The sequence below is a fragment of the Erpetoichthys calabaricus genome, chromosome 11 (assembly GCF_900747795.2).
Source record: "Erpetoichthys calabaricus chromosome 11, fErpCal1.3, whole genome shotgun sequence".
Taxonomy (NCBI): Eukaryota; Metazoa; Chordata; class Cladistia; order Polypteriformes; family Polypteridae; genus Erpetoichthys; species Erpetoichthys calabaricus.
In genome coordinates, this window is record NC_041404.2 from 96,679,455 (window position 1) to 96,699,918 (window position 20,464).

General features: G+C 40.0%; 1 protein-coding gene across 1 annotated transcript in view; it reads right to left on the minus strand.

Moving 5' to 3' along the window:
* The window catches only part of LOC114660745 (transketolase-like protein 2), a 140,638-nt gene that overhangs the window by 40,597 nt on the left and 79,577 nt on the right, over positions 1 to 20,464 (minus strand). The window contains exons 7-9 of the mRNA XM_051933546.1: positions 1,748 to 1,941; positions 1,481 to 1,645; positions 1,232 to 1,388 (exon numbers count right to left, since the gene is read on the minus strand). Of these exons, the coding sequence (XP_051789506.1) occupies positions 1,232 to 1,388; positions 1,481 to 1,645; positions 1,748 to 1,941 (516 nt within the window). The remainder of the gene's footprint in view (positions 1 to 1,231; positions 1,389 to 1,480; positions 1,646 to 1,747; positions 1,942 to 20,464) is intronic.

Below are 20,464 nucleotides of genomic sequence, written 5' to 3' on the forward strand. Positions count from 1 at the left end.
AAATTAACATTTGTGTCACTCTCAAAACTTTTGGCCAGGGCTGTATGTAATGGCATCTGTAAGTTTAAAATATGATATTGTAGTGTGCTCCAAGCAGGTGTATTCTTGTATCATGGTAGCTTCAAGTATTGGTTAGGATTACACTATACAATCCCGATATTTTTTAAAAATTCCATTAAATAACATTGTGTTAATTTACTTACGGATACAGTATGCAACAAATTTACTAAAAAATTGTGTTATTAAATTTGTGTTCATAATATGACATGATTTTAAAATACCCTTATATTGATCATGCTATTAGTATGTATAAAAGAGTTCAGTAACTTGGTTACTCAGCAGATGAGAGGAGGTTCAACTGCAACACAGGCACAACTTTCTGCTGTTTACTCACCAACTTATCACGGAATGGCCCAACACGTGGGAATCTAGAAAATAGAGCCCTTGAGCAAGAGAAAAAAAAAAGTTGTCCAATTTCTAGTCCTTGATAAAAATTAGGTCACTTGTCTAGGAAGCATTAGGTCTTTCCAATTTTATAAGTTCACAAACAAGGTTAGTATACAAGATGAGAAATATGCAAGGATTCTGACCTCATAATGGTTGTGAAAGTTTTAAAAAGCACATTACAACCAATGGAGGGTGATAAAAGATCTCGTCTGAACAACCAAAGTGACTAGAACATTTGATGAAAAGTGTATAATCTGCCTATACAGATTGTGACCAGAGCTAGTATGATTAATGCTACAGGAAGCTGGTGCCAAAGAATCCAAAAATTGAGGCCAGTACTTTTCTACACTATGTACACTATGTCACACTGGATTTGGATTCATGTATGCTTCCCTTGAACTGTATGGGTTTTTCTTCCAGGTCCCAAACAAGACAGTTGGGGCTAAAAACTTTGATTTAAAAAAAAAAAAAAAAAAGTTAAATGTCCACATACACGATTACCTTGCCTAGGGCAGCTTATGGCTTCCCTTGTTTTAGCCAAGATTATGAAATGGTTTATAGATTTCAAAATATTACCACAGATTTACTTATTTAAACCCTATAGGAACAGAGACTGGTTTGAGGTTTTTCCAATAGGACTCAATATTAAATTCAAGCTTACATTAAAAAAGCACCCTAAACAGAAATCTCCTTTATAAATTGTGTGAAATCAGAGGGACATAAAATATTGCAATATCAGCACAGAAAAATGTAAAAGACAATGCAGAATGTTTGTTTAACTTACCAATTGACACACCACAGTGGGAGCCACACAGGTTGATGTTGGATTGGGAAATTGCACCCATGCGTAAATGGTCATAAGAACGTGATAAGAAAGCTGCAAAGGTGCTGGCAAAGACTACTGTGCGATTTCGTACAGCACAGCCTATAGCCACACTAACCTGCACAAAACGAAAGCAAAAACTTTTGGAACAAAGGCTCCATTTTTTGACCAGAAGAGTAAGCATGTGGTTAAAAAATCCAAAACACAAACCATATTCTGCTCAGCAATGAAGCATTCAATAAAACGTTCAGGATGGGCTTTCTTGAAGAGTTCAGAGAAAGTTGAATTTTTAGTATCTCCATCCAGAGCAATGACACAGCTGTTGGTTTCCCCAAGCTTAGCCAGAGCCTCTCCATAAGCTCGGCGTGTTGCAACCTTAATACAGAGTTTGGGGTTAAGAAGAATTAAAAACCTTTACACAATAAATGATACATACATTTTCCTATTATTTTAAGTGTTAACCAAAAAATGACTAACCTTATCTCCTATGCTGTATTTGGGTGGAGAGGGCATACAAAGTCCACAAATTTCAATATTTACAGCATCTTGCACAGGCTCCTCAGGAGACAAAGATTTGTTTGTTTGAATGCTGGATTGCAGGTTGGCAATTATAACATCAACTTTATCTTTTGGAATAGGTTTCCCATGCCAGTTGTCCTGGTCCTCAACACCTTAAATAAGGAATATTTGAAACAAAATAACCATTAAATTCAAGGCTGAAAGAGAGACTTCAGTAGAAAGAAGCCTATTGGGTGCAGCAATGCGTTTCTTAGAAGTATACACAAACGTGCATAAATTCACATGCACACATACATATATAAATACTGACTCAAGAAATTTTTAGACAGGATTTCAATTGTTTGAATGTTTATTTTAATCTCATATTAAATGTCAATTATATCCACTATCAGCACAGACTTAAAGGTTGTTAGAGTCATACCTCACCCAAAAAATATACAAAAAAAAACTGACTGTTCAGAATCCCAAAAATACATTGAGGCAAAATTTAAGGGAAGGCTGGCCAATCTGCATGACAGAGAGTGAACATAATCCAACAAATGTAAAAAAAAAAAAACAAAAAAAAAACCGCAGAGATCTGTACTGTACATTTCCATTACACTGAAGAATTACTGATTAATTGGACAACTGGATTACTGGTAAATTGATATTCTTTCGGCTGCTCCCATTAGGGGTTGCCACAGCAGATCATCTTCCATATGTTTCTGTTCTCTGCATCTTGTTCTGTTACACCCATCACCTGTATGTCCTCTCTCACCACATCCATAAACCTTTGCTTAGGCCTTACCCTTTTCCTCTTCCCTGGCAGCTCTATCCTTAGCATCCTTCTCCCAGTATACCCAGCATCTCTCCTCTGCACATGTCCAAACCAACGCAATCTCACCTCTCCGACAGTCTCCTAACCGTCCAACTTGAGCTGATCCTCTAATGTACTCATTTCTAATCCTATCCATCCTCGTCACACCCAGTGCAAATCTTAGCATCTTTAACTCTGCTACCTCCAGCTCTGTCTCCTGCTTTCTGGTCAGTGCCACCATCTCCAACCCATATAACATAGCTGGTCTCACTACCGTTCTGTAGACCTTCCCTTTCACTCTTGCGGATACCCGTCTATTACAAATTACTCCTGACACTCTTCTCCACCCATTCCACCCTGCCTGCACTCTTTCACCTCTCTTCCACAATCCCCATTACTCTGTACTGTTGATCCCAAGTATTTATACTCATCCACCTTCGCCAACTACTCCCTGCATCCTCACCATTCCACTGACCTCCCCTTCATTTACACACATGTATTCGGTCTTGTTCCTCCTACTGCCCTTCATTCCTCTCCTCTCTAAAGCATATCTCCACCTCTCCAAGGTCACCTCAACCTGCTCCCTATTATCGCTACAGATCACAATGTCATCAGCAAACATCAGTCCACGGGGACTCCTGTCTAATCTTGTCTGTCAACCTGTCCATCACCATTGCAAATAAAGGGCTCAGAGTCGATCCCTGATGTAATCCCACGTCCAACTTGAATGCATCCGTCACTCCTACCACAGACCTCACCACTGTCACACTTCCCTCGTACATATCCTGTACAACTCTTATGTACTTCTCTGCCACTCCTGACTTCCTCATACAATACCACAGCTCCTTTCGAGGCACCCTGTCATATGCTTTCTCCAGGTCCACAAAGATGCAATGCAACTCCTTCTGGCCTTCTCTAAATTTCTCCATCAACATCCTCAGAGCAAACATTGCATTTGCGGTGCTCTTTCTTGGCATGAAACCATACTGCTGCTCACTAATCATCACCTCACTTCTTCACCTAGCTTCCACTACTCTTTCCCATAACTTCATACTGTGGCTCATTAATTTTATTCCCCTGTAGTTACTGCAGTCCTGCACATCCTCTTATTCTTAAATATCGGCACCAGTACACTTCACTCCTCAGGCATTCTCTCACTTTCCATCTGGACCAACGGCCTTTCCATTTTTCATCCTCTTCATAGCGGTCCTTACTTTGTTCTTGCTAATCTGTTGTACTTCCTAATTCACCATCTCCTCATCATACAACCTCTTCTCTCTCTCTCGTTCTCTTCATTCATCAGCCTCTCAAAGTACTTTCCATCTGCTCAATACACTCTGCTCGCTTGTGAGTACATTTCCATCTTTATCCTTTATCACCCTAACCTGCTGCACATCTTTCCCAGCTCAGTCCCTCTGTCTAGCCAATCGGTACAGGTCCTTTTCTCCCTCCTTAGTGTCCAACCTCTCATACAACTCTCATCATACGCCTTTTCTTTAGCCTTCGCCACCTCTCTCTTCACCTTGCGCCTTATATCCTTGTACTCGTCTACTTTCCCTAATGTAAAGTGTCCTATAAATAAAATGCATTATTAATATTACTTTTTGCATCTCTTGGACTATCCCACTTCTTTGCCATCCTCTTCCTCTGTATACTTTCCTGTATTTCCTCATTCCACCACCAGGTTTCCTTTTCCTCCTTCCAGAGGTCATGCCAAGCACCCCTCATGCTGTCATCCTTACTACATCTGCTGTAGTTTCCCAGCTGTCTGGTTAACTCTTCACTGCAACCCAGTGCTTGTCTCACTTCCTCCCTAAACTCAACCTTGCAGTCTTCCTTTTTCAACTTCCACCATTTGATCCTTGGCTCTGCCCTCACTCTCTTCCTCTTCTTGATGATAGCTAGTATTTAAATGGAGGACAAATCAGAGTATGTACAGTGGGTATAGAATAGAATCATCCCCTTTGAATTTTTTTTTTTGCTTTACAGCCTTAAATGAAATTACACAAACCAGTATTTTTTCCAGCTTTACTTAATGCAATTTATAACAACATCCAAGTGGAAGATCTCACAGCTACAATTCAGAAGGAAAAAAAAAAAAAAAAAAAAAATCAAACCAATACTGAGATTAATAAAAGGATCACCACCCTCCCAAACAATATTTGTAAACTCAAGTTAGGTGTAAGTAACCACCATTTCCATTGCAGATCATGGTTACTAGCTTCCACCTGTGATCAATTGTAATCAGTGTGATTAGAGAAGGATAAAAACGGCTGTTCTTGGAGCATTCCCTTGCTTGGTAGTGCAACTGACAGCAAACAACTGACTATGGGTGGCAAGCCACTTTCAAAAGATCTCTGGGATAGAGTTGTGGACAGAGACAAGGCAGGAGATGGATACAAAAAAATCTCAAAGGCTTTATCAATCCCAAGGAGAACAGTAAAGTCCATAATAAAGAAGTGGAAAGTGGCACTACTAGGCCCCCTCCCTGGATCTGGCTGTCCATCCAAACTGAATGGAAGAGCAAGGAGGAAACTGGTAAGAGGCTACCAAGAGGCCAATGGCCACTTTGAAGGAGTTACAGGAATTTATGTAAAAGAGTGGTCATTGTTTGCATGTGACAATTTCATAAGCCCTCACAATTGTGGCTTGTTCAGGACGATCGCAAGAAAAAAGCCACTTCTCAAGAAAGACCACATTAAGGCTAGTTTGAACTTGGCATCAGATTCTTCAAGGTGCATTCTGGCAAAGTGGAAAAAGGTCTTATGGTCACAGGAGACCAAAATCAAACTACAGTAATCCCTCGCTGTATCGCGCTTCGCGGCTTCACTCTATCGCGGATTTTATATGTAAGCATATTTAAATATGTATCGCGGATTTTTTGCTGGTTCGCGGATTTCTGCGGACAATGGGTCTTTTAATTTCTTGTACATGCTTCCTCAGTTGGTTTGCCCAGTTGATTTCATACAAGGGACGCTATTGGCAGATGGCTGAGAAGCTACCCAACTTACTTTTCTCTCTCTCACTCTTGCGCTGACTTTCTCTGATCCTGACTTAGGGGGATTGAGCAGGGGGGGCTGTTCGCACACCTAGACAATACGGACGCTCGTCTAAAAATGCTGAAAGATTATCTTCACGTTGCTACCTTCTGTGCAGCTGCTTCCTGAAGCGACATGCTGCACGGTGCATCGCATACTTAAAAGCACGAAGGGCACGTATTGATTTTCGATTGTTTGTTTTTCTCCGTCTCTCTCTCTCTATCTCTCTCTCTCTGTGCTCCTGACGGAGGGGGTGTGAGCTGCCGCGTTCAACAGCTTTGTGCCGCGGTGCTTCGCATACTTAAAAGCCTAACAGCCCTATTGATTGGTTTGCTTTTCTCTCTCTCTCTGACAGTCACTGCTCCTGACGCGCACTCCTTTGAAGAGGAAGATATGTTTGCATTCTTTTAATTGTGAGACGGAACTGTCATCTGTCTTGTCATGGAGCACAGTTTAAACTTTTGAAAAAGAGACAAATGTTTGTTTGCAGTGTTTGAATAACATTCCTGTCTCTGTACAACCTCCTGTGTTTCTGCGCAAATCTGTGACCCAAGCATGACAATATAAAAATAACCATATAAACATATGGTTTCTACTTCGCGGATTTTCTTATTTCGCAGGTGGCTCTGGAACGCAACCCCCGCGATGGAGGAGGGATTACTGTATTTGGCCTCAATACCAAATGGTACACCTGGCGGAAATCCAATGCAGCTCACCATTCACAACACACCATACCTACAGTAAAGCATGGAGGTGGGGAGGTTTCTGCCACAGGGCCTGGGGTGCTTGTTAGGGTAGAAGGAAAAATGAATGGGTCAAAATACCATTAAATTCTGGAGGAAAAACCTTCTACTTCTAAAGTTGAAGATAGGCAGAATATTCACCTTTCAACACGATGACCTGAAGCACACAGCAATATTGACCACATAGTGGCTGAAGGAGAAAAAAGTGAATATCCTTGTGTGGCCCAGTCAGAGCCCAGACCTAAATCTCATTGAAAATCTGGAAAGATTTGAAGATAGCAGTTCACCAACGCTCACCATCCAATTTGACCAAACTTGAACAGTTCTGTAAAGAAGAGTGGGCGAATATTGCTCAATCTACATGTGCAAAGCTGATAGAGAAGTATCCCAGCAGACTCAAGGTGTTCATTAAAGCAAAAGGTGGTTCAACAAAATATTGACATTGGGGGTGTGATCCTTTATTAATCTCAGTATGTCTTGTTTTTGATTTTGTATAATTTTTCTGAACTGTAGCTGTGATCTTTTTCACTTGAATGTTATAGGTTGCAATGAGTAAGTAAAGCTGGGAAGAAATATTGTGTGTGCATGTTTTCATTTAAGGCTGTAAAGAAAAAAAGGGAATATTTCAAAGGGGGTGATTCTTTTCAATACCCACTGTAAATGAATATTTAGAACAGGATTCGTTTCCATTGGAAGCCATTGGTGTGATATCATGAATTTCAGCAGTTTTCCAAACTTTTATTGTGCTTATATTTGCTGCACATTATGAAAATTGAACATTGAGTACTGCTGTGTGCCATCTTCTGCTTTACATCTTTATAGAATCACCTTTTTAAAAAAAAGGATTATTGCTACTTTCTAGAAGAATGACTGATTTGTGTACATGCAAAACTCTGGAATAGAACGGATGCACGAGCTTAGGGAAGATGTTCACTTTGACACTGAATTCTTCCTGGTAACGTGAAATGGAGTGGACCATCTAATGACATCCTATTCAATTTTATCTATGGTACTTTCAAAAGTGTATTGGAAAAGATCTTTATATTTACTTGCGACAGTTCTCCCAAGACAAACTTTGATATTAACAGATATCCAATCTAGTATGATGAATTCTATAGCACACTTTTATTCAGATTAATTTTAAATCCAGAAATTTTATGAAATTCTCATAACACATTTAAGACTAAAAGGTAGAGACGATTGTTGGTCCGATATACAAGGATTGTCTGGGTTCCGCGCGGAATTTTATCGTTTGTCGAGTGTCAGCCTGTCGAAACCTGTTCTGCTGTGTAGAGGGATTATTCAAGTGGTTGCATGTTTTTGTTCAGATGTTTTGCTCCCTCTCTTCCTTCAGAATGAACATGAGAAGCAAACGAACTGAGAGTGCGCAGCTGGCGCTAGCGGTGAAGCTCCCGACTCCGTGCGTGCGTGACTTTCGAGTGATGATTTTTTACGACTTTTCTGATGGTTTAATCCGCTCGGTGGAACGCACCATGTTTGCAATCTTTTTCAACATCGATGGCATTGTCGCGTCAATTCCGCTGATGGAGAGGACAACTGTGACCTCTGAGGGGTACACCACTCAGTGCCTGCCTGACGTTTTTTCTGCGATGGCTAGAGGCCGGTCCAAGAACTTGCGAAGGCACTTTTTGCATCATGACAATGCGCCAGCCCACACAGCTAATGGGACGAAGCATTTCATTGAAGACAGTGGTGTCAACGTTTTGAACCCGCCACCCTACTCGCCTGATCTTGCACCATGTGACTTTTGGCTCTTCCCGAAGGTGACAGAACCCTTGCGAGGCCACAACTTCGAAACTCAAGAGGAACTGATTGCAGCTGTCAAAGAACAGCTGGACAACCTCCCAAAGACAGCCTTTTGCGAGTGTTTTGTGGCGTGGGTCAGAAGAGCCCAAAAGTGCATTGATGTTGGCGGTGAATACTTGGAAAAAGTTTAAAAAGGATCGAAGTACATGAGAAAAATAGAAAAAAAAAATCCTTGGCTACTTATTTCAAGTGATTCCGCGTGGAACCCAGACAACCCTCGTATAAAGCCCAATATTGTCTACGTATAGTGATACCTTGTAGTCAAGTCCTTCTATCCTGTTTTTCCCTTTATCTCTAGTTTCTTCCAGTGATGAATAGCGAATAACTCCGTAGCTAACGTAAAAAAAATACTGGCGATTGTGGGCATCTCATTCTAATCTTAAAATATGATCCTGTGTTATTAATTTAGATTGAGGCTAGTATAAAATGGTTTAATCCATGAAGATATATTGGGACCAAACCTGAACCTGTGCAGTGTAGTAAACAGATAATCCCGTTCGACTCCATCAAAAACTTTGGGCATACAAAGATATTATGGATTCAGTCAGTCATTTTCCAACCCGCTATATCCTAACACAGGGGTCATGGGGGTCTGCTAGAGCCAATCAAAGCCAACACAGGGCACAAATGTGGAAGAAAATTTAATACAAACAGGCACCCCCCCCCCCCGGAATGCAACGATTTTAAATGAAACAACTCAGATGCAGTTGAAGTGCAGACTTTCAGCTTTAATTCAGTGGGGTGAACAAAACAATTGCATTAAAATGTGAGGCAACTAAAGCATTTTTTTTTTTTAACACAATCCTTTCATTTCAGGGGCTGAAAAGTAATTGGACAAATTAAATAACTGGAAATAAAATGTTCATTTCTAATACTTGGTTGAAAACCCTTTGCTGGCAATGACAGCCTGAAGTCTTGAACTCATGGACATCACCAGATGCTGGGTTTCCTCCTTTTTAATGCTCTGCCAGGCCTTTATTACAGCGGCTTTCAGTTGCTGTTTGTTTGTTTGTGGGCCTGTCTGTCTGAAGTTTAGTCTTCAACAAGTGAAATGCATGCTCAATTGGGTTAAGATCAGGTGACTGACTTGGCCATTCAATAAATTTTCCACTTCTTTGCTTTAATAAACTTCTGGTTTGCTTTGGGTGTATGTTTTGGGTCATTGTCCATCTGTATCATGAAACGCCGCCCAATCAATTTGACTGCATTTAGCTGGATTTGAGCAGACAATACGTCTCTGAACACCTCAGAATTCATTCGGCCGTTTCTGTCCTGTGTCACATCATCAATAAACACTAGTATCCCAGTGCCACTGGCAGCCATGCACGCCCAAGCCATCACACTGCTTCCACCGTGTTTTACAGATGATGTGGTATGCTTTGGATAATCAGCTGTTCCACGCCTTTTCCATACTTTTTTCTTGCCATCATTCTGGTAGAGGTTGATCTTGGTTTCTACTGTCCAAAGAATGTTTTTCCAGAACTGTGCTGGCTTTTTTAGATGATCTTTAGCAAAGTCCAATCTAGCCTTTCTATTCCTGAGGAATATGAGTGGCTTGCACCTTGCAGTGCACCCTCTGTTTACTTCAATGCAGTCTTCTCTTATGGTAGACTTGGATATCGATACGCCTACCTTACCTGAAAAGTGTTGTTCACTTGGTTTGACTGTTGTGAAGGGGTTTCTCTTCACCATGGAAATGATTCTGCAATCATCCTCCACTGTTGTCTCCGTGGACGTCCAGGTCTTTTTGCGTTGCCGAGTTTCACCAGTGCTTGCTTTCTTTCTCAGGATGTACCAAACTAGATTTTGCCACTCGTAATATTGTAGCAATTTCTCTGATGGGTTTTTTCTGTTTTCGCAGCTTAAGGATGGCTTCTTTCACCTGCATGGAGAGCTCCTTTGACCGCATGTTGTCTGTTCACAGCAAAATCTTCCACGTGCAAGCACCACACCTCCAATCAACTCCAGGCCTTTTATCTGCTTAGTTGATAATGACGGACTTGCCCACACCTGCCCATGAAATAGCCTTTGGTCAATTGTCCAATTACTTTTGAGCCCTTGAAATGAAGGGATTGTGTTAAAAAAATTATTTAGTTGCCGCACATTTTTACGCAATCATTTTGTTCACCCCACTGAAATTAAAGCCGAAAGTCTGCACTTCAACTGCATCCGAGGTGTTTCATTTAAAATTCACCGTGGTAATGTACAGAACCAAAATTAGAAAAAAAAAATTGTCCAAATATTTATGGACCTGTATGTGTATGTACAATATTATAATATAAAAAATATATTATATACATATACACACATACATACACACACACACACACACACACACACACACACATACATACATACATACACTATATATATATATATATATATATATATATATATATATATATATATATATATATATATATATATATATATAATATATATATATATATATACATACACACACACAGGTGCTGGTCATAAATTAGAATATCATGACAAAGTTGATTTATTTCAGTAATTCCATTCAAAAAGTGAAACTTGTATATTAGATTCATTCATTACACACAGACTGATTCAAATGTTTATTTCTTTTAATTTTGAGGATTATAACTGGACAACTAATGAAAGTCCCAAATTCAGTATCTCGGAAATTAGAATATTGTGAAAAGGTTCAATATTGAAGACACCTGGTGCCACACTCTAATCAGCTAATTAACAAAACACCTGCTAAAGCCTTTAAATGGTCTCTCAGTCTAGTTCTGTAGGCTACACAATCATGGGGAAGACTGCTGACTTGACAGTTGTCCAAAAGATGACCATTGACACCTTGCACAAGGAGGGCAAGACACAAAAGGTCATTGCTAAAGAGGCTGGCTGTTCACAGAGCTCTGTGTCCAAGCACATTAATAGAGAGGCGAAGGGAAGGACAAGATGTGGTAGAAAAAAAAAAAAAAAAAGTGTACAAGCAATAGGGATAACCGCACCCTGGAGAGGATTGTGAAACAAAACCCATTCAAAAATGTGGGGGAGATTCACAAAGAGTGGACTGCAGCTGGAGTCAGTGCTTCAAGAACCACCACACACAGACGTATGCAAGACATGGGTTTCAGCTGTCGCATTCCTTGTGTCAAGCCACTCTTGAACAAGAGACAGCGTCAGAAGCGTCTCGCCTTTGGACTGCTGCTGAGTGGTCCAAAGTTATGTTCTCTGATGAAAGTAAATTTTGCATTTCCTTTGGAAATCAAGGTCCCAGAGTCTGGAGGAAGAGAGGAGAGGCACAGAATCCATGTTGCTTGAAGTCTAGTTTAAAGTTTCCACAGTCAGAGATGGTTTGGGGTGCCATGTTATCTGCTGGTGTTGGTCCATTGTGTTTTCCGAGGTCCAAGGTCAACGCAGCCGTCTACCAGGAAGTTTTAGAGCACTTCATGCTTCCTGCTGCTGACAAACTTTATTGGGATGCAGATTTCATTTTCCAACAGGACCTGGCACCTGCACACAGTGCCAAAGATACCAGTACCTGGTTTAAGGACCATGGTATCCCTGTTCTTGATTGGCCAGCAAACTCGCCTGACCTTAACCCCATAGAAAATCTATGGGGTATTGTGAAGAGGAAGATGCAATACGCCAGACCCAACAATTCAGAAGAGCTGAAGGCCACTATCAGAGCAACATGGGCTCTCATAACACCTGAGCAGTGCCACAGACTGATCGACTCCATGCCACGCCGCATTGCTGCAGTAATCCAGGAAAAAGGAGCCCCAACTAAATATTGAGTGCTGTACATGCTCATACTTTTCATGTTCATACCTTTCAGTTGGCCAACATTTCTAAAAATCCTTTTTTTGCATTGGTCTTAATTGATATTCTAATTTTCCGAGATGCTGAATTTGGGACTTTCATTAGTTGTCAGTTATAATCATCAAAATTAAAAGAAATAAACATTTGAAATTCATTCATTACACACAGACTGATGTATCTAATATACAAGTTTCACTTTTTGAATGGAATTACTGAAATAAAATCAACTTTGTCATGATATTCTAATTTTATGACCAGCACCTGTATGTATGTTGTATTATATATATATATATATATATATATATATATATATATATATATATATGCGCAGCTGGAGATCCACAAAGGGAGAAAAAATGAATCACGTATCAAAGTAGCTTTCAACCCCTGCCAGGGGTCTTCATCAGAGGATAATGCTTAGACTTACAAGAATCAAAGGCAATATATAGCAAAACATTACGTGGGTAATTCGGTGTACAGTTTATTTATTAATTATGAACATGTTCTTCTTAAGTTTGCATATGCTGGATTTATGTCCAAGTGTCTGTTGATGGCGTTCTCATTTGATAGCCAAGATTCGGCCAGCTCTCTGGCACTTTTAGTACTGGCCTTAAATTTTACTTGTACATTGTCCCAGTTAAATGTATGTCCTGTTGATTTAGTATGCATGTAGATCAATGAAAGGGAGTCCTTTCTTCTGACAGCGTTGTGATGTTCCTGTATACGTGTTGCGATTCTTTTTGAAGTTTGTCCTATGTATACCGTGGAGTAAGAACTGCATGGAATGCTATAAACTGTGTTTCGTGTTTCTGCTATCGATTTCTTGTTTTTAGCATTAAACAGGACCGTGTGCAGATTGTTCGTTTGTTTGTGTGCTATTCGGACGCCTGAGTTGGCCAGGATGTGCGCTGTACCTTCAGACACCTTGTGGTGATAAGGGAGTGGAGTGCCAGGTGGGGTGGGGGGGGTTCTGATTCAATTCAATTGTTTGCGGAGTTTTTTGGCGTCTTCTGTGTAAGCTCCGATTAATGAATGTTTTTGAGTATCCGTTTGAAGTGAAAAGATGGAAGAGATAGCGTCTCTCTTTCATTTTTGTTTCCTTCATATTACAATGGGTGTGGACTCTTCTGAATAGAGTTTTAACACAGCTCCGTTTATGAGATACCGGGTGGTTGCTGGTGAAGTGTAATTTCAAATTAACTGACACAACAGCTTCCTGGACATCTACATCAAAAGAAATAATGACGCCACCCTGACCACAAGTGTTTACCGTAAAGAATGCTACGCAGACAAGATATTACACTTCACCAGCAACCACCCGGTATCTCATAAAACGGAGCTGTGTTAACATTCTATTCAGAAGAGTCCACAACCATTGTAATACGAATCGTTCATTTATTACGATTGTTATAGTTCTCTTTGTATACCACGTTGTCAGTTCAGCACTCCGGTTGTAATATGACCAAGCTGTGCAAGCTTACTGTTGAGAATGCAACCAGGGTTCCCACTCTTTTTAAGGAATCATTTTCCAGAACATTTCCAGGACCTTTTTCTGGAAATTCATGACAGGATCTGGTCATACAGTCATACACTTTAGTCGCAGGCTTAACACCATTTTAATTTCTCTTTGATTATACAGGGACTTAGTGTCACTGATATACTAAATTACATAAAGGCAACAACAATTAATGCACTGATGTATAATGGAGTTGTTTGACCTCTTTTTGTTACACACTGTTTTAAACTGCAAAGAAATAAATGCCTCTTGGATTGTGGAAAACTATCCAAACACTGACACATACTGAGCAATTCCATAATGTTCAGTATAGAGCTGTTGATCACACCATGAAATAGGCTACCATAGTGACCTAACTTCAGTAAAAGTTACTTGCATATTACATATTATGTCATTGTTTGTATCAAATAAATTTATGTACAATGTTTGTATTAAACAAAACTGCATAAAGCCAATTTATTGCCTATATCATGTGTATGATGCCTATAACACTAATATATGCAACAATTGGCACGCGACAAAACAAAGTCAGAGTTAACTTTCAACTGGTAGCTTTACTGGGAATACAGCAGCTGTAGAATTTGCATAAGTCAACAACAAAGATTATAATAAAGAACTTATCTTTGTGGGAAAAGAAGCAAAATACATCCATTTTAAATCATGATAGCCTTGCCATCAATTCCTGAGTTGAAAACTTGGTTAAACTAGAAAGAATACTAGGAACAAAGGATAAGAGCCTGAACTCCAGTATATTGGAAAAAAAAAAAAAAAACAATCTATAAGTCACTGTAGTGTAACCTATGAAAAAGGCATCTGGTGTAGGCCTAGGTTTAGAAACAATGCTGGTGTTGCTCCTTGAGGTCTGATAAAACTGCATCCAGACCGATGACCTCTTTCTTTTTTTCAGCAACACTTTTACGATAGGCATTAGATTTTGTGAGCAGTGTAAAGTCCTGTTTTCTCTCAGCCTTCTCTGCCATTGCATCTGCTTCTTCTTGCATTGCCTCAATGCTAGTGATTATTTTCTGTCTCTTTGCTGCCACTTGTGTGATTTCAGAGCGGAGCTCTTCTCTTTGCTTGTCATTTCAGTTTCCTTTTTCTTCTTTTTTTCATCATCAAGGTATTGGACATATCGCATCCTGGCATTTCTGCAATGCTGCAAGAGGGGCTTTGGCAATACTATATCAAATGAGCCACCAGTCAAAGAATCTTGGATTAGGCGAAGAGACATCAGAGTCCTTCCTTTCAGATTTGTAACCAGCATGTCCTTATTCACAGAGTACCCTCTTTCGACCGCTGCTTGCCCATGTGACAATGTGAACAGGTCTTTCATTGATTTCCACAGAATTGCGTACTCTGCTTTGTCACCAGCAAATCTTCCCATGAATGTGTCCAGCCGACAGGAGCTACTTCTATACCCTTGAAATTCCTCCTTATGGTGCTGCACCATTTCAGTGAGGAACATCTTGTACTCACTCAGGATTTGGTCACAGTCCTCTGCTGTATGCCATTTGGCGTTAAGAAGCAGCTGTAAGAGCTTCTCAAACATGGGGATGGCATGGCACGCCTTTCATCGCTGATCATAGTTACTGGATCTAGGCATGCCATGTGCCTTACTGCTGCATAATTCAAAGGGCATTTGTCCAGCAGTTTCTTTGCTGTTGCGGACAGGAAGGCTACACATTCTCTCCGGAATTGTTGACCCAGCAGCGGTTTTTCAAGCAGCTTCTCTGAGGCTCTCTCAAGAGCTTGTTTGGTGGCAAAGCCAAGATCCACCTCTTTCAGTGGCAAATGGAGTGTTTTGTCCAGTACATCAATTTTAAGCATTTGGACAGGTGTTTTGATGTTATCCAGTACCTCCCTCTTCATAAAGCATGAAATCAAACTCTTCAGAAGGGCCTGAAGGTCTTTTGCCAAAAATGGCATCATGGGGGCATCAGTCTGGAAAGTCTCAAGAAAGGGTTTCAGCTGCCTTGCCACATAGGCAAAAAACTGTAATTTTGCCTCAAAAAGGGGGTCACCAACAGCCTCTCTGACCACAGTGTATGATGTTGACGTTGGCATTTTACTCTTTGGCAGTTTCTTGTAATTGTCGACAAATATTTCAACATGTGGCCACATCTTAAGTGCTCTCTCTGCCACTGGCAAGTCCTCCACCCACCTGTGAGCACAGAATTTTAGAGGGAATGTTGATGTTTTGGTAATTTCAATAAAGTCATCCCGTCTGGCTGGTGTGTCGTGAAAAAGCTGCCAAAGGGCTCTTAGTTTGTCACCTATCTTAAATCCACTTTCCTTCTCGCCTTGTTGGAAGCTTCCATGAACTGTATGAAGACCACAGGTTCCTAGGTTTATCAAGCTTCTAATATCTGGGGCCTCCTTAGACCTGGCTTCTTCAAATAATCTCAATTTTTTGTTGACACTTGGTTCATCCATTGAGATTTGCAGGAGCTTGTTTGGATCAAGTGGAGAGAGGGAAACTTTAATGCTCTCAACAAGCTTCTCTGATTGTGTGTGCCCTAGAAACTGGGAGTCCAGATAATGCACAACTACCTTTTCTTCATTATCACTCCAGTACAGCACAAGCACATCCATCTGCTCGGTCTGTGTTATTTTGTTGAGGCATTCATCAAATGAAATGGTATAGCAGTTGGACTGTCTAATGTCTTTCACTAGCTTGTCTCTGAAATATGGTGCAAGGCCAAAGCACATCAGATACGCTGCTTTTGTTGCACCACATGAGAATTTTTGGGCAATTTCACTATCTGGAAACATCAGGTGAAACAATGAACCCATATCTGAACAGGAATTGAAAGAATATTTGGAAAGGGCCACTTTAATCACCCAGCGGATCTCGGCTTCTAAAACAGCTTCACTTGAAAAATGAGCTCCGATTGTGGGTGTAGCTTGAGGTGGAGTTACAGAAGTTGATGGCTGGACCTCGCTGCTTCCTTGACTCTCTGATTCTGCTGCCTGTCTGCTAGCTTCAGACTTTTGGGGGGTGGGAGATTGGTTGATGAAATCAGTCATGCGTGGTCCTGTGCCTTGACTTGACATGACCCTCTTGTGTCCCTGTCCTTTGGCATGGCTTTTAACAGCAGAAATGCCCATGTTGCCTACATCAAAAGCTTTCTTGCATATCTTGCAGTATGCCCGATGTACATTATCTGTCACATGTCCTATCCAGTCCCTGAACTCAGGATTTATCTTCCATTCCTCAAACGTACACCACCTTGACATGATTCTGCTTTCCCTCACTTCTGTAATTAAAAATACATTCTCTAAATTAACCATTATAGGCTACTATTTTTCCTGCAACACTACCTAGTAGTGTCAAAAACATTAAATACAGTAATGTACAAAAATGTAGGCTAAATAGAGATACTGATCCAGTACAGATTTTCTGTAGGCTAACTGTGGTAAACTTAATGTGAAAGCATACCCATATAATTCCTCTAGAGGGAGCGAATGTTCTGTGGAATAATGGAAGCAAGCTAGAATAAGAAGTTGAGCCAGGAGCTGTTAAGCGTGTTCAGTTGTGCAAATAAACAGCACAAGCCAAGTAATATTTATTGTGTGGCGATTGCTCGGCTGCAAGGATATCACACGAACCTACACAAACACACAAGAACAGGCATTTAGATGTAGGCTTCAAGTAGCCTAAGCCCTATTTGTTTTAAATGAAAGCAGTAGCTCTTAGTCTAATTCTTTTTAAGACTGTTATTGTGTTCGTGCTGTTTTAGGTTTGGTTCACTGAATTTATTTGCTTAACAGTGGGCCCACGTAGGCCTACAAAATGATTTTAGATTGATTAAGCAACTTCCTCCGGGATCAATAAAGTATTCTGATTCTGATTACTGTCATTAGACAATTAGCACTATGCTAACACCTAATGGGAATTGCCATTAACAGGCTAACAGAAATTAGCATCGCCAATTTACTTGACATGTTTAATATGCGACCTGGGTCCACATCAGACAGTATGAAGTAACAAAATTGTCAGTTGCACCATATGCACTGTGGTCATACTTACAGTCATGCACTCAGCAGAAATTTCAAGTGATGAACTGATGTTCTGTTGTTCTCCTGTCAGCTACTGACAAGCTAGAGCAATGAGGGTCAAAACTCAAATATAATTGCCTATACATGTCTCAGTAGGTGGAGACATTGCGCAGCAGAGGCCACGACCTAGCTCAGCTGTCATCATATCTAGACTTATGAACAGCAAGCTGTTTCAAACAGAAAAATTAAAAAGTGCAAACAAAAATAAAATTCCAGGACAAGAAAGATTTCCAGGACATTTGGCCATTTCGATCAGTTTCCAGGTCATTTCAATGACTGGAAAATAACCCTCAAAATTTTCAGGTTTTCCAGGACACGTGGGAACCCTGTGCAACGTATATTTGTACAGGAGAAAAGCAATCTTGCCTCAAATCAATGGCAACCTTTTGTAGGTCTATGAACTTAATTTAAACTTTAGGTTTACACGGTGCTTTGTTTCCGAAGTACCTGCACTCATGAATATGTCTGTATGCGTCAGTCGCTTCATATTCTTTTCCTACATTATCAATTGTGTAATGTGTTTTTTGAACAGGTTTGATTCATCGAAGTGATCACTCGTGCTGCGTTCAGTCAGTTCACGTGAGCTCTTGTGTGATGTTGCGATGTCCACGGCTTTATTTAATGTTAGCTAAGACCCGGCACTTAAAAGTTTCTCGCTACAGCAATTTTAACTCCGTTACAAAGTGATCCAAAGTCTCGTTTATACCTCGTGTCTTCTCATTAAACTTTTATGTCGCGAATATGGTATTGCAAACGGCAGCGTTTCTATAAACTTAATTTAAACTTACGGTTTACACCATGCTTTGTTTCCGCAGTAGCTGCACTTATGAAAGTGCTTGTATGCGTCACTCGCTCGCTTCTTATTGTTTCGCTGCCTTCTCAATTGTGTAATGAATGTTTTCTTCAGCGCTCTTTGGGGCTCTTCCTTGTTTTCTACGTACTGCGTTCACAGTCAGTTCACGTGATTACGTGGGAGGCGTGATGACGCGATACGCCACTCCGCCTCCCACGGCCATCGAGCTGCAGTCTATTACAGTATATGGACAAAAAGGTTCCAGTTATGACCATTACACGTAGAATTTCTAAATGAAACCTGCCTAACTTTTGTAAGTAAGCTGTAAGGAATGAGCCTGCCAAATTTCAGCCTTCCACCTACATGGGAAGTTGGACAATTAGTGATGAGTGAGTCAGTCAGTGAGGGCTTTGCCTTTTATTAGTGTGTATATATATATATATATATATATATATATATGGTGCGTTACCTGGTAGGTAACCACCCATACATTCAGATTGTGACACAGACTACGAATGCCGTGAATATAAATATATATATATATATTATATATACATACATACACACACACATACACATATACATATACACACACACACACAAATACACACACGATCAAGCTTGGTACAAGATAGGAAACAGTATTGTAAGGGAAAAGTTATGCCATAAATATAGCACTTCTCTTAAGGGGTTATGTAAAGGACAAGAAATACATTTTACCATAGTGAATAATAAAATAATAGCGTCAGCTTTTAGGCATAAGCTCAGAAGGATACGAGACTCCGACACATGCCAGGTACACACTGGAGCAGGGTTCCAATTTAACTCTTACACAAGGCAGGAACAAATCCCGGGCAGGGCACCAGCCAAACGCAGTATTATGGATTCTGGCTAATCATTTTTTGGCAAGTATATTATAAAAGCGCTAAAAGGTTTAAGATGGAGTGTCCCCATTTAATAAATCCAGTTTGTTGTGAGGTTACTGATGGAAGCACTTTCTCAATCCTTCTAGTTAAGACTTTCACGATTATCTTATTATTCAGAGGTGAAATTGACATATATAAAAATCGCATGTTAATAGTGTAGTCTGCTTAGTTCAACTTTTTTTTTTTTTTTTTTGAAAATGGGTAGATTGTAGCACCCTTTAGTTTTCCACTTTGGAGTAATTTTATGGCACCATATTTGTCTAAGGGTTCTAAGGCTTTTCACGCTATTCTTCACTCAGAAAATCAAGTTCTAGTGTCTTAATTGTAAAAACACATACTGACTTAGAATACAAGGATTTGCAATACTTTGTATACTCCAATGCTCTTGTTTCAGTAATCTCTTTATGCACCCCGATTTTCATTCCTGTTCTGGTGGTAACTACTTTCTTTGCATTGAACAACTTCCTGCTTATGGATTTGTTTAGCTAGAATCAGATTAGGCTTCAGTCAATATTCATAATAATGATGACGCGATTAAAATAAGTTGCTCAGGATCTCATTGTTTATAGAGAATCTAATTATGTGGCTTCAAGGGATTCATCCGCACAGTTGATAAGCAATTAAGATCTCAGCATCAGCTTTAAAGCGTTTTCCAAATATTTTAGAAAACACTGCTACAAATTTCACCAAGTTGGTGCATATAGTACTTCAATCCTAATGTTTTTCCATCTATATCTTGAGACATCTCAAGAGTATTACGAAGCACATAGCATTCAGATTGAGTTAGTTAAGGCAGCAGACATAATTTGTTCTATTTCCTCAATGTGATTTCTCAGCATGCTCCATTTCTTTCAAATGAGCTCTAAATGCTCCACTATTACTCTTAAAATTGCTTTTTCATTCACTGCTTTTGTCCATGTCTGCTTATTTTTCTTTCAACTTAATATCAAATTTATTGCTTAAATGTACTTCTAGATCCTTCATATTCTGGCACATATCCTTCATTTTCTTGTACATATCTAAGCTCCGTTATCCTGTTCTACTTCATATTCCTTTTATAGCCACCCAGAGTTTAATCAGCGACTTCTTGACAGCCATGCCTTCCTACAAGTTGTGTTCTGCTGCCATTATGTAACTGGATGGTGTCGAGACTGTTGAAGTGCAAGGGGTATTTCTAAT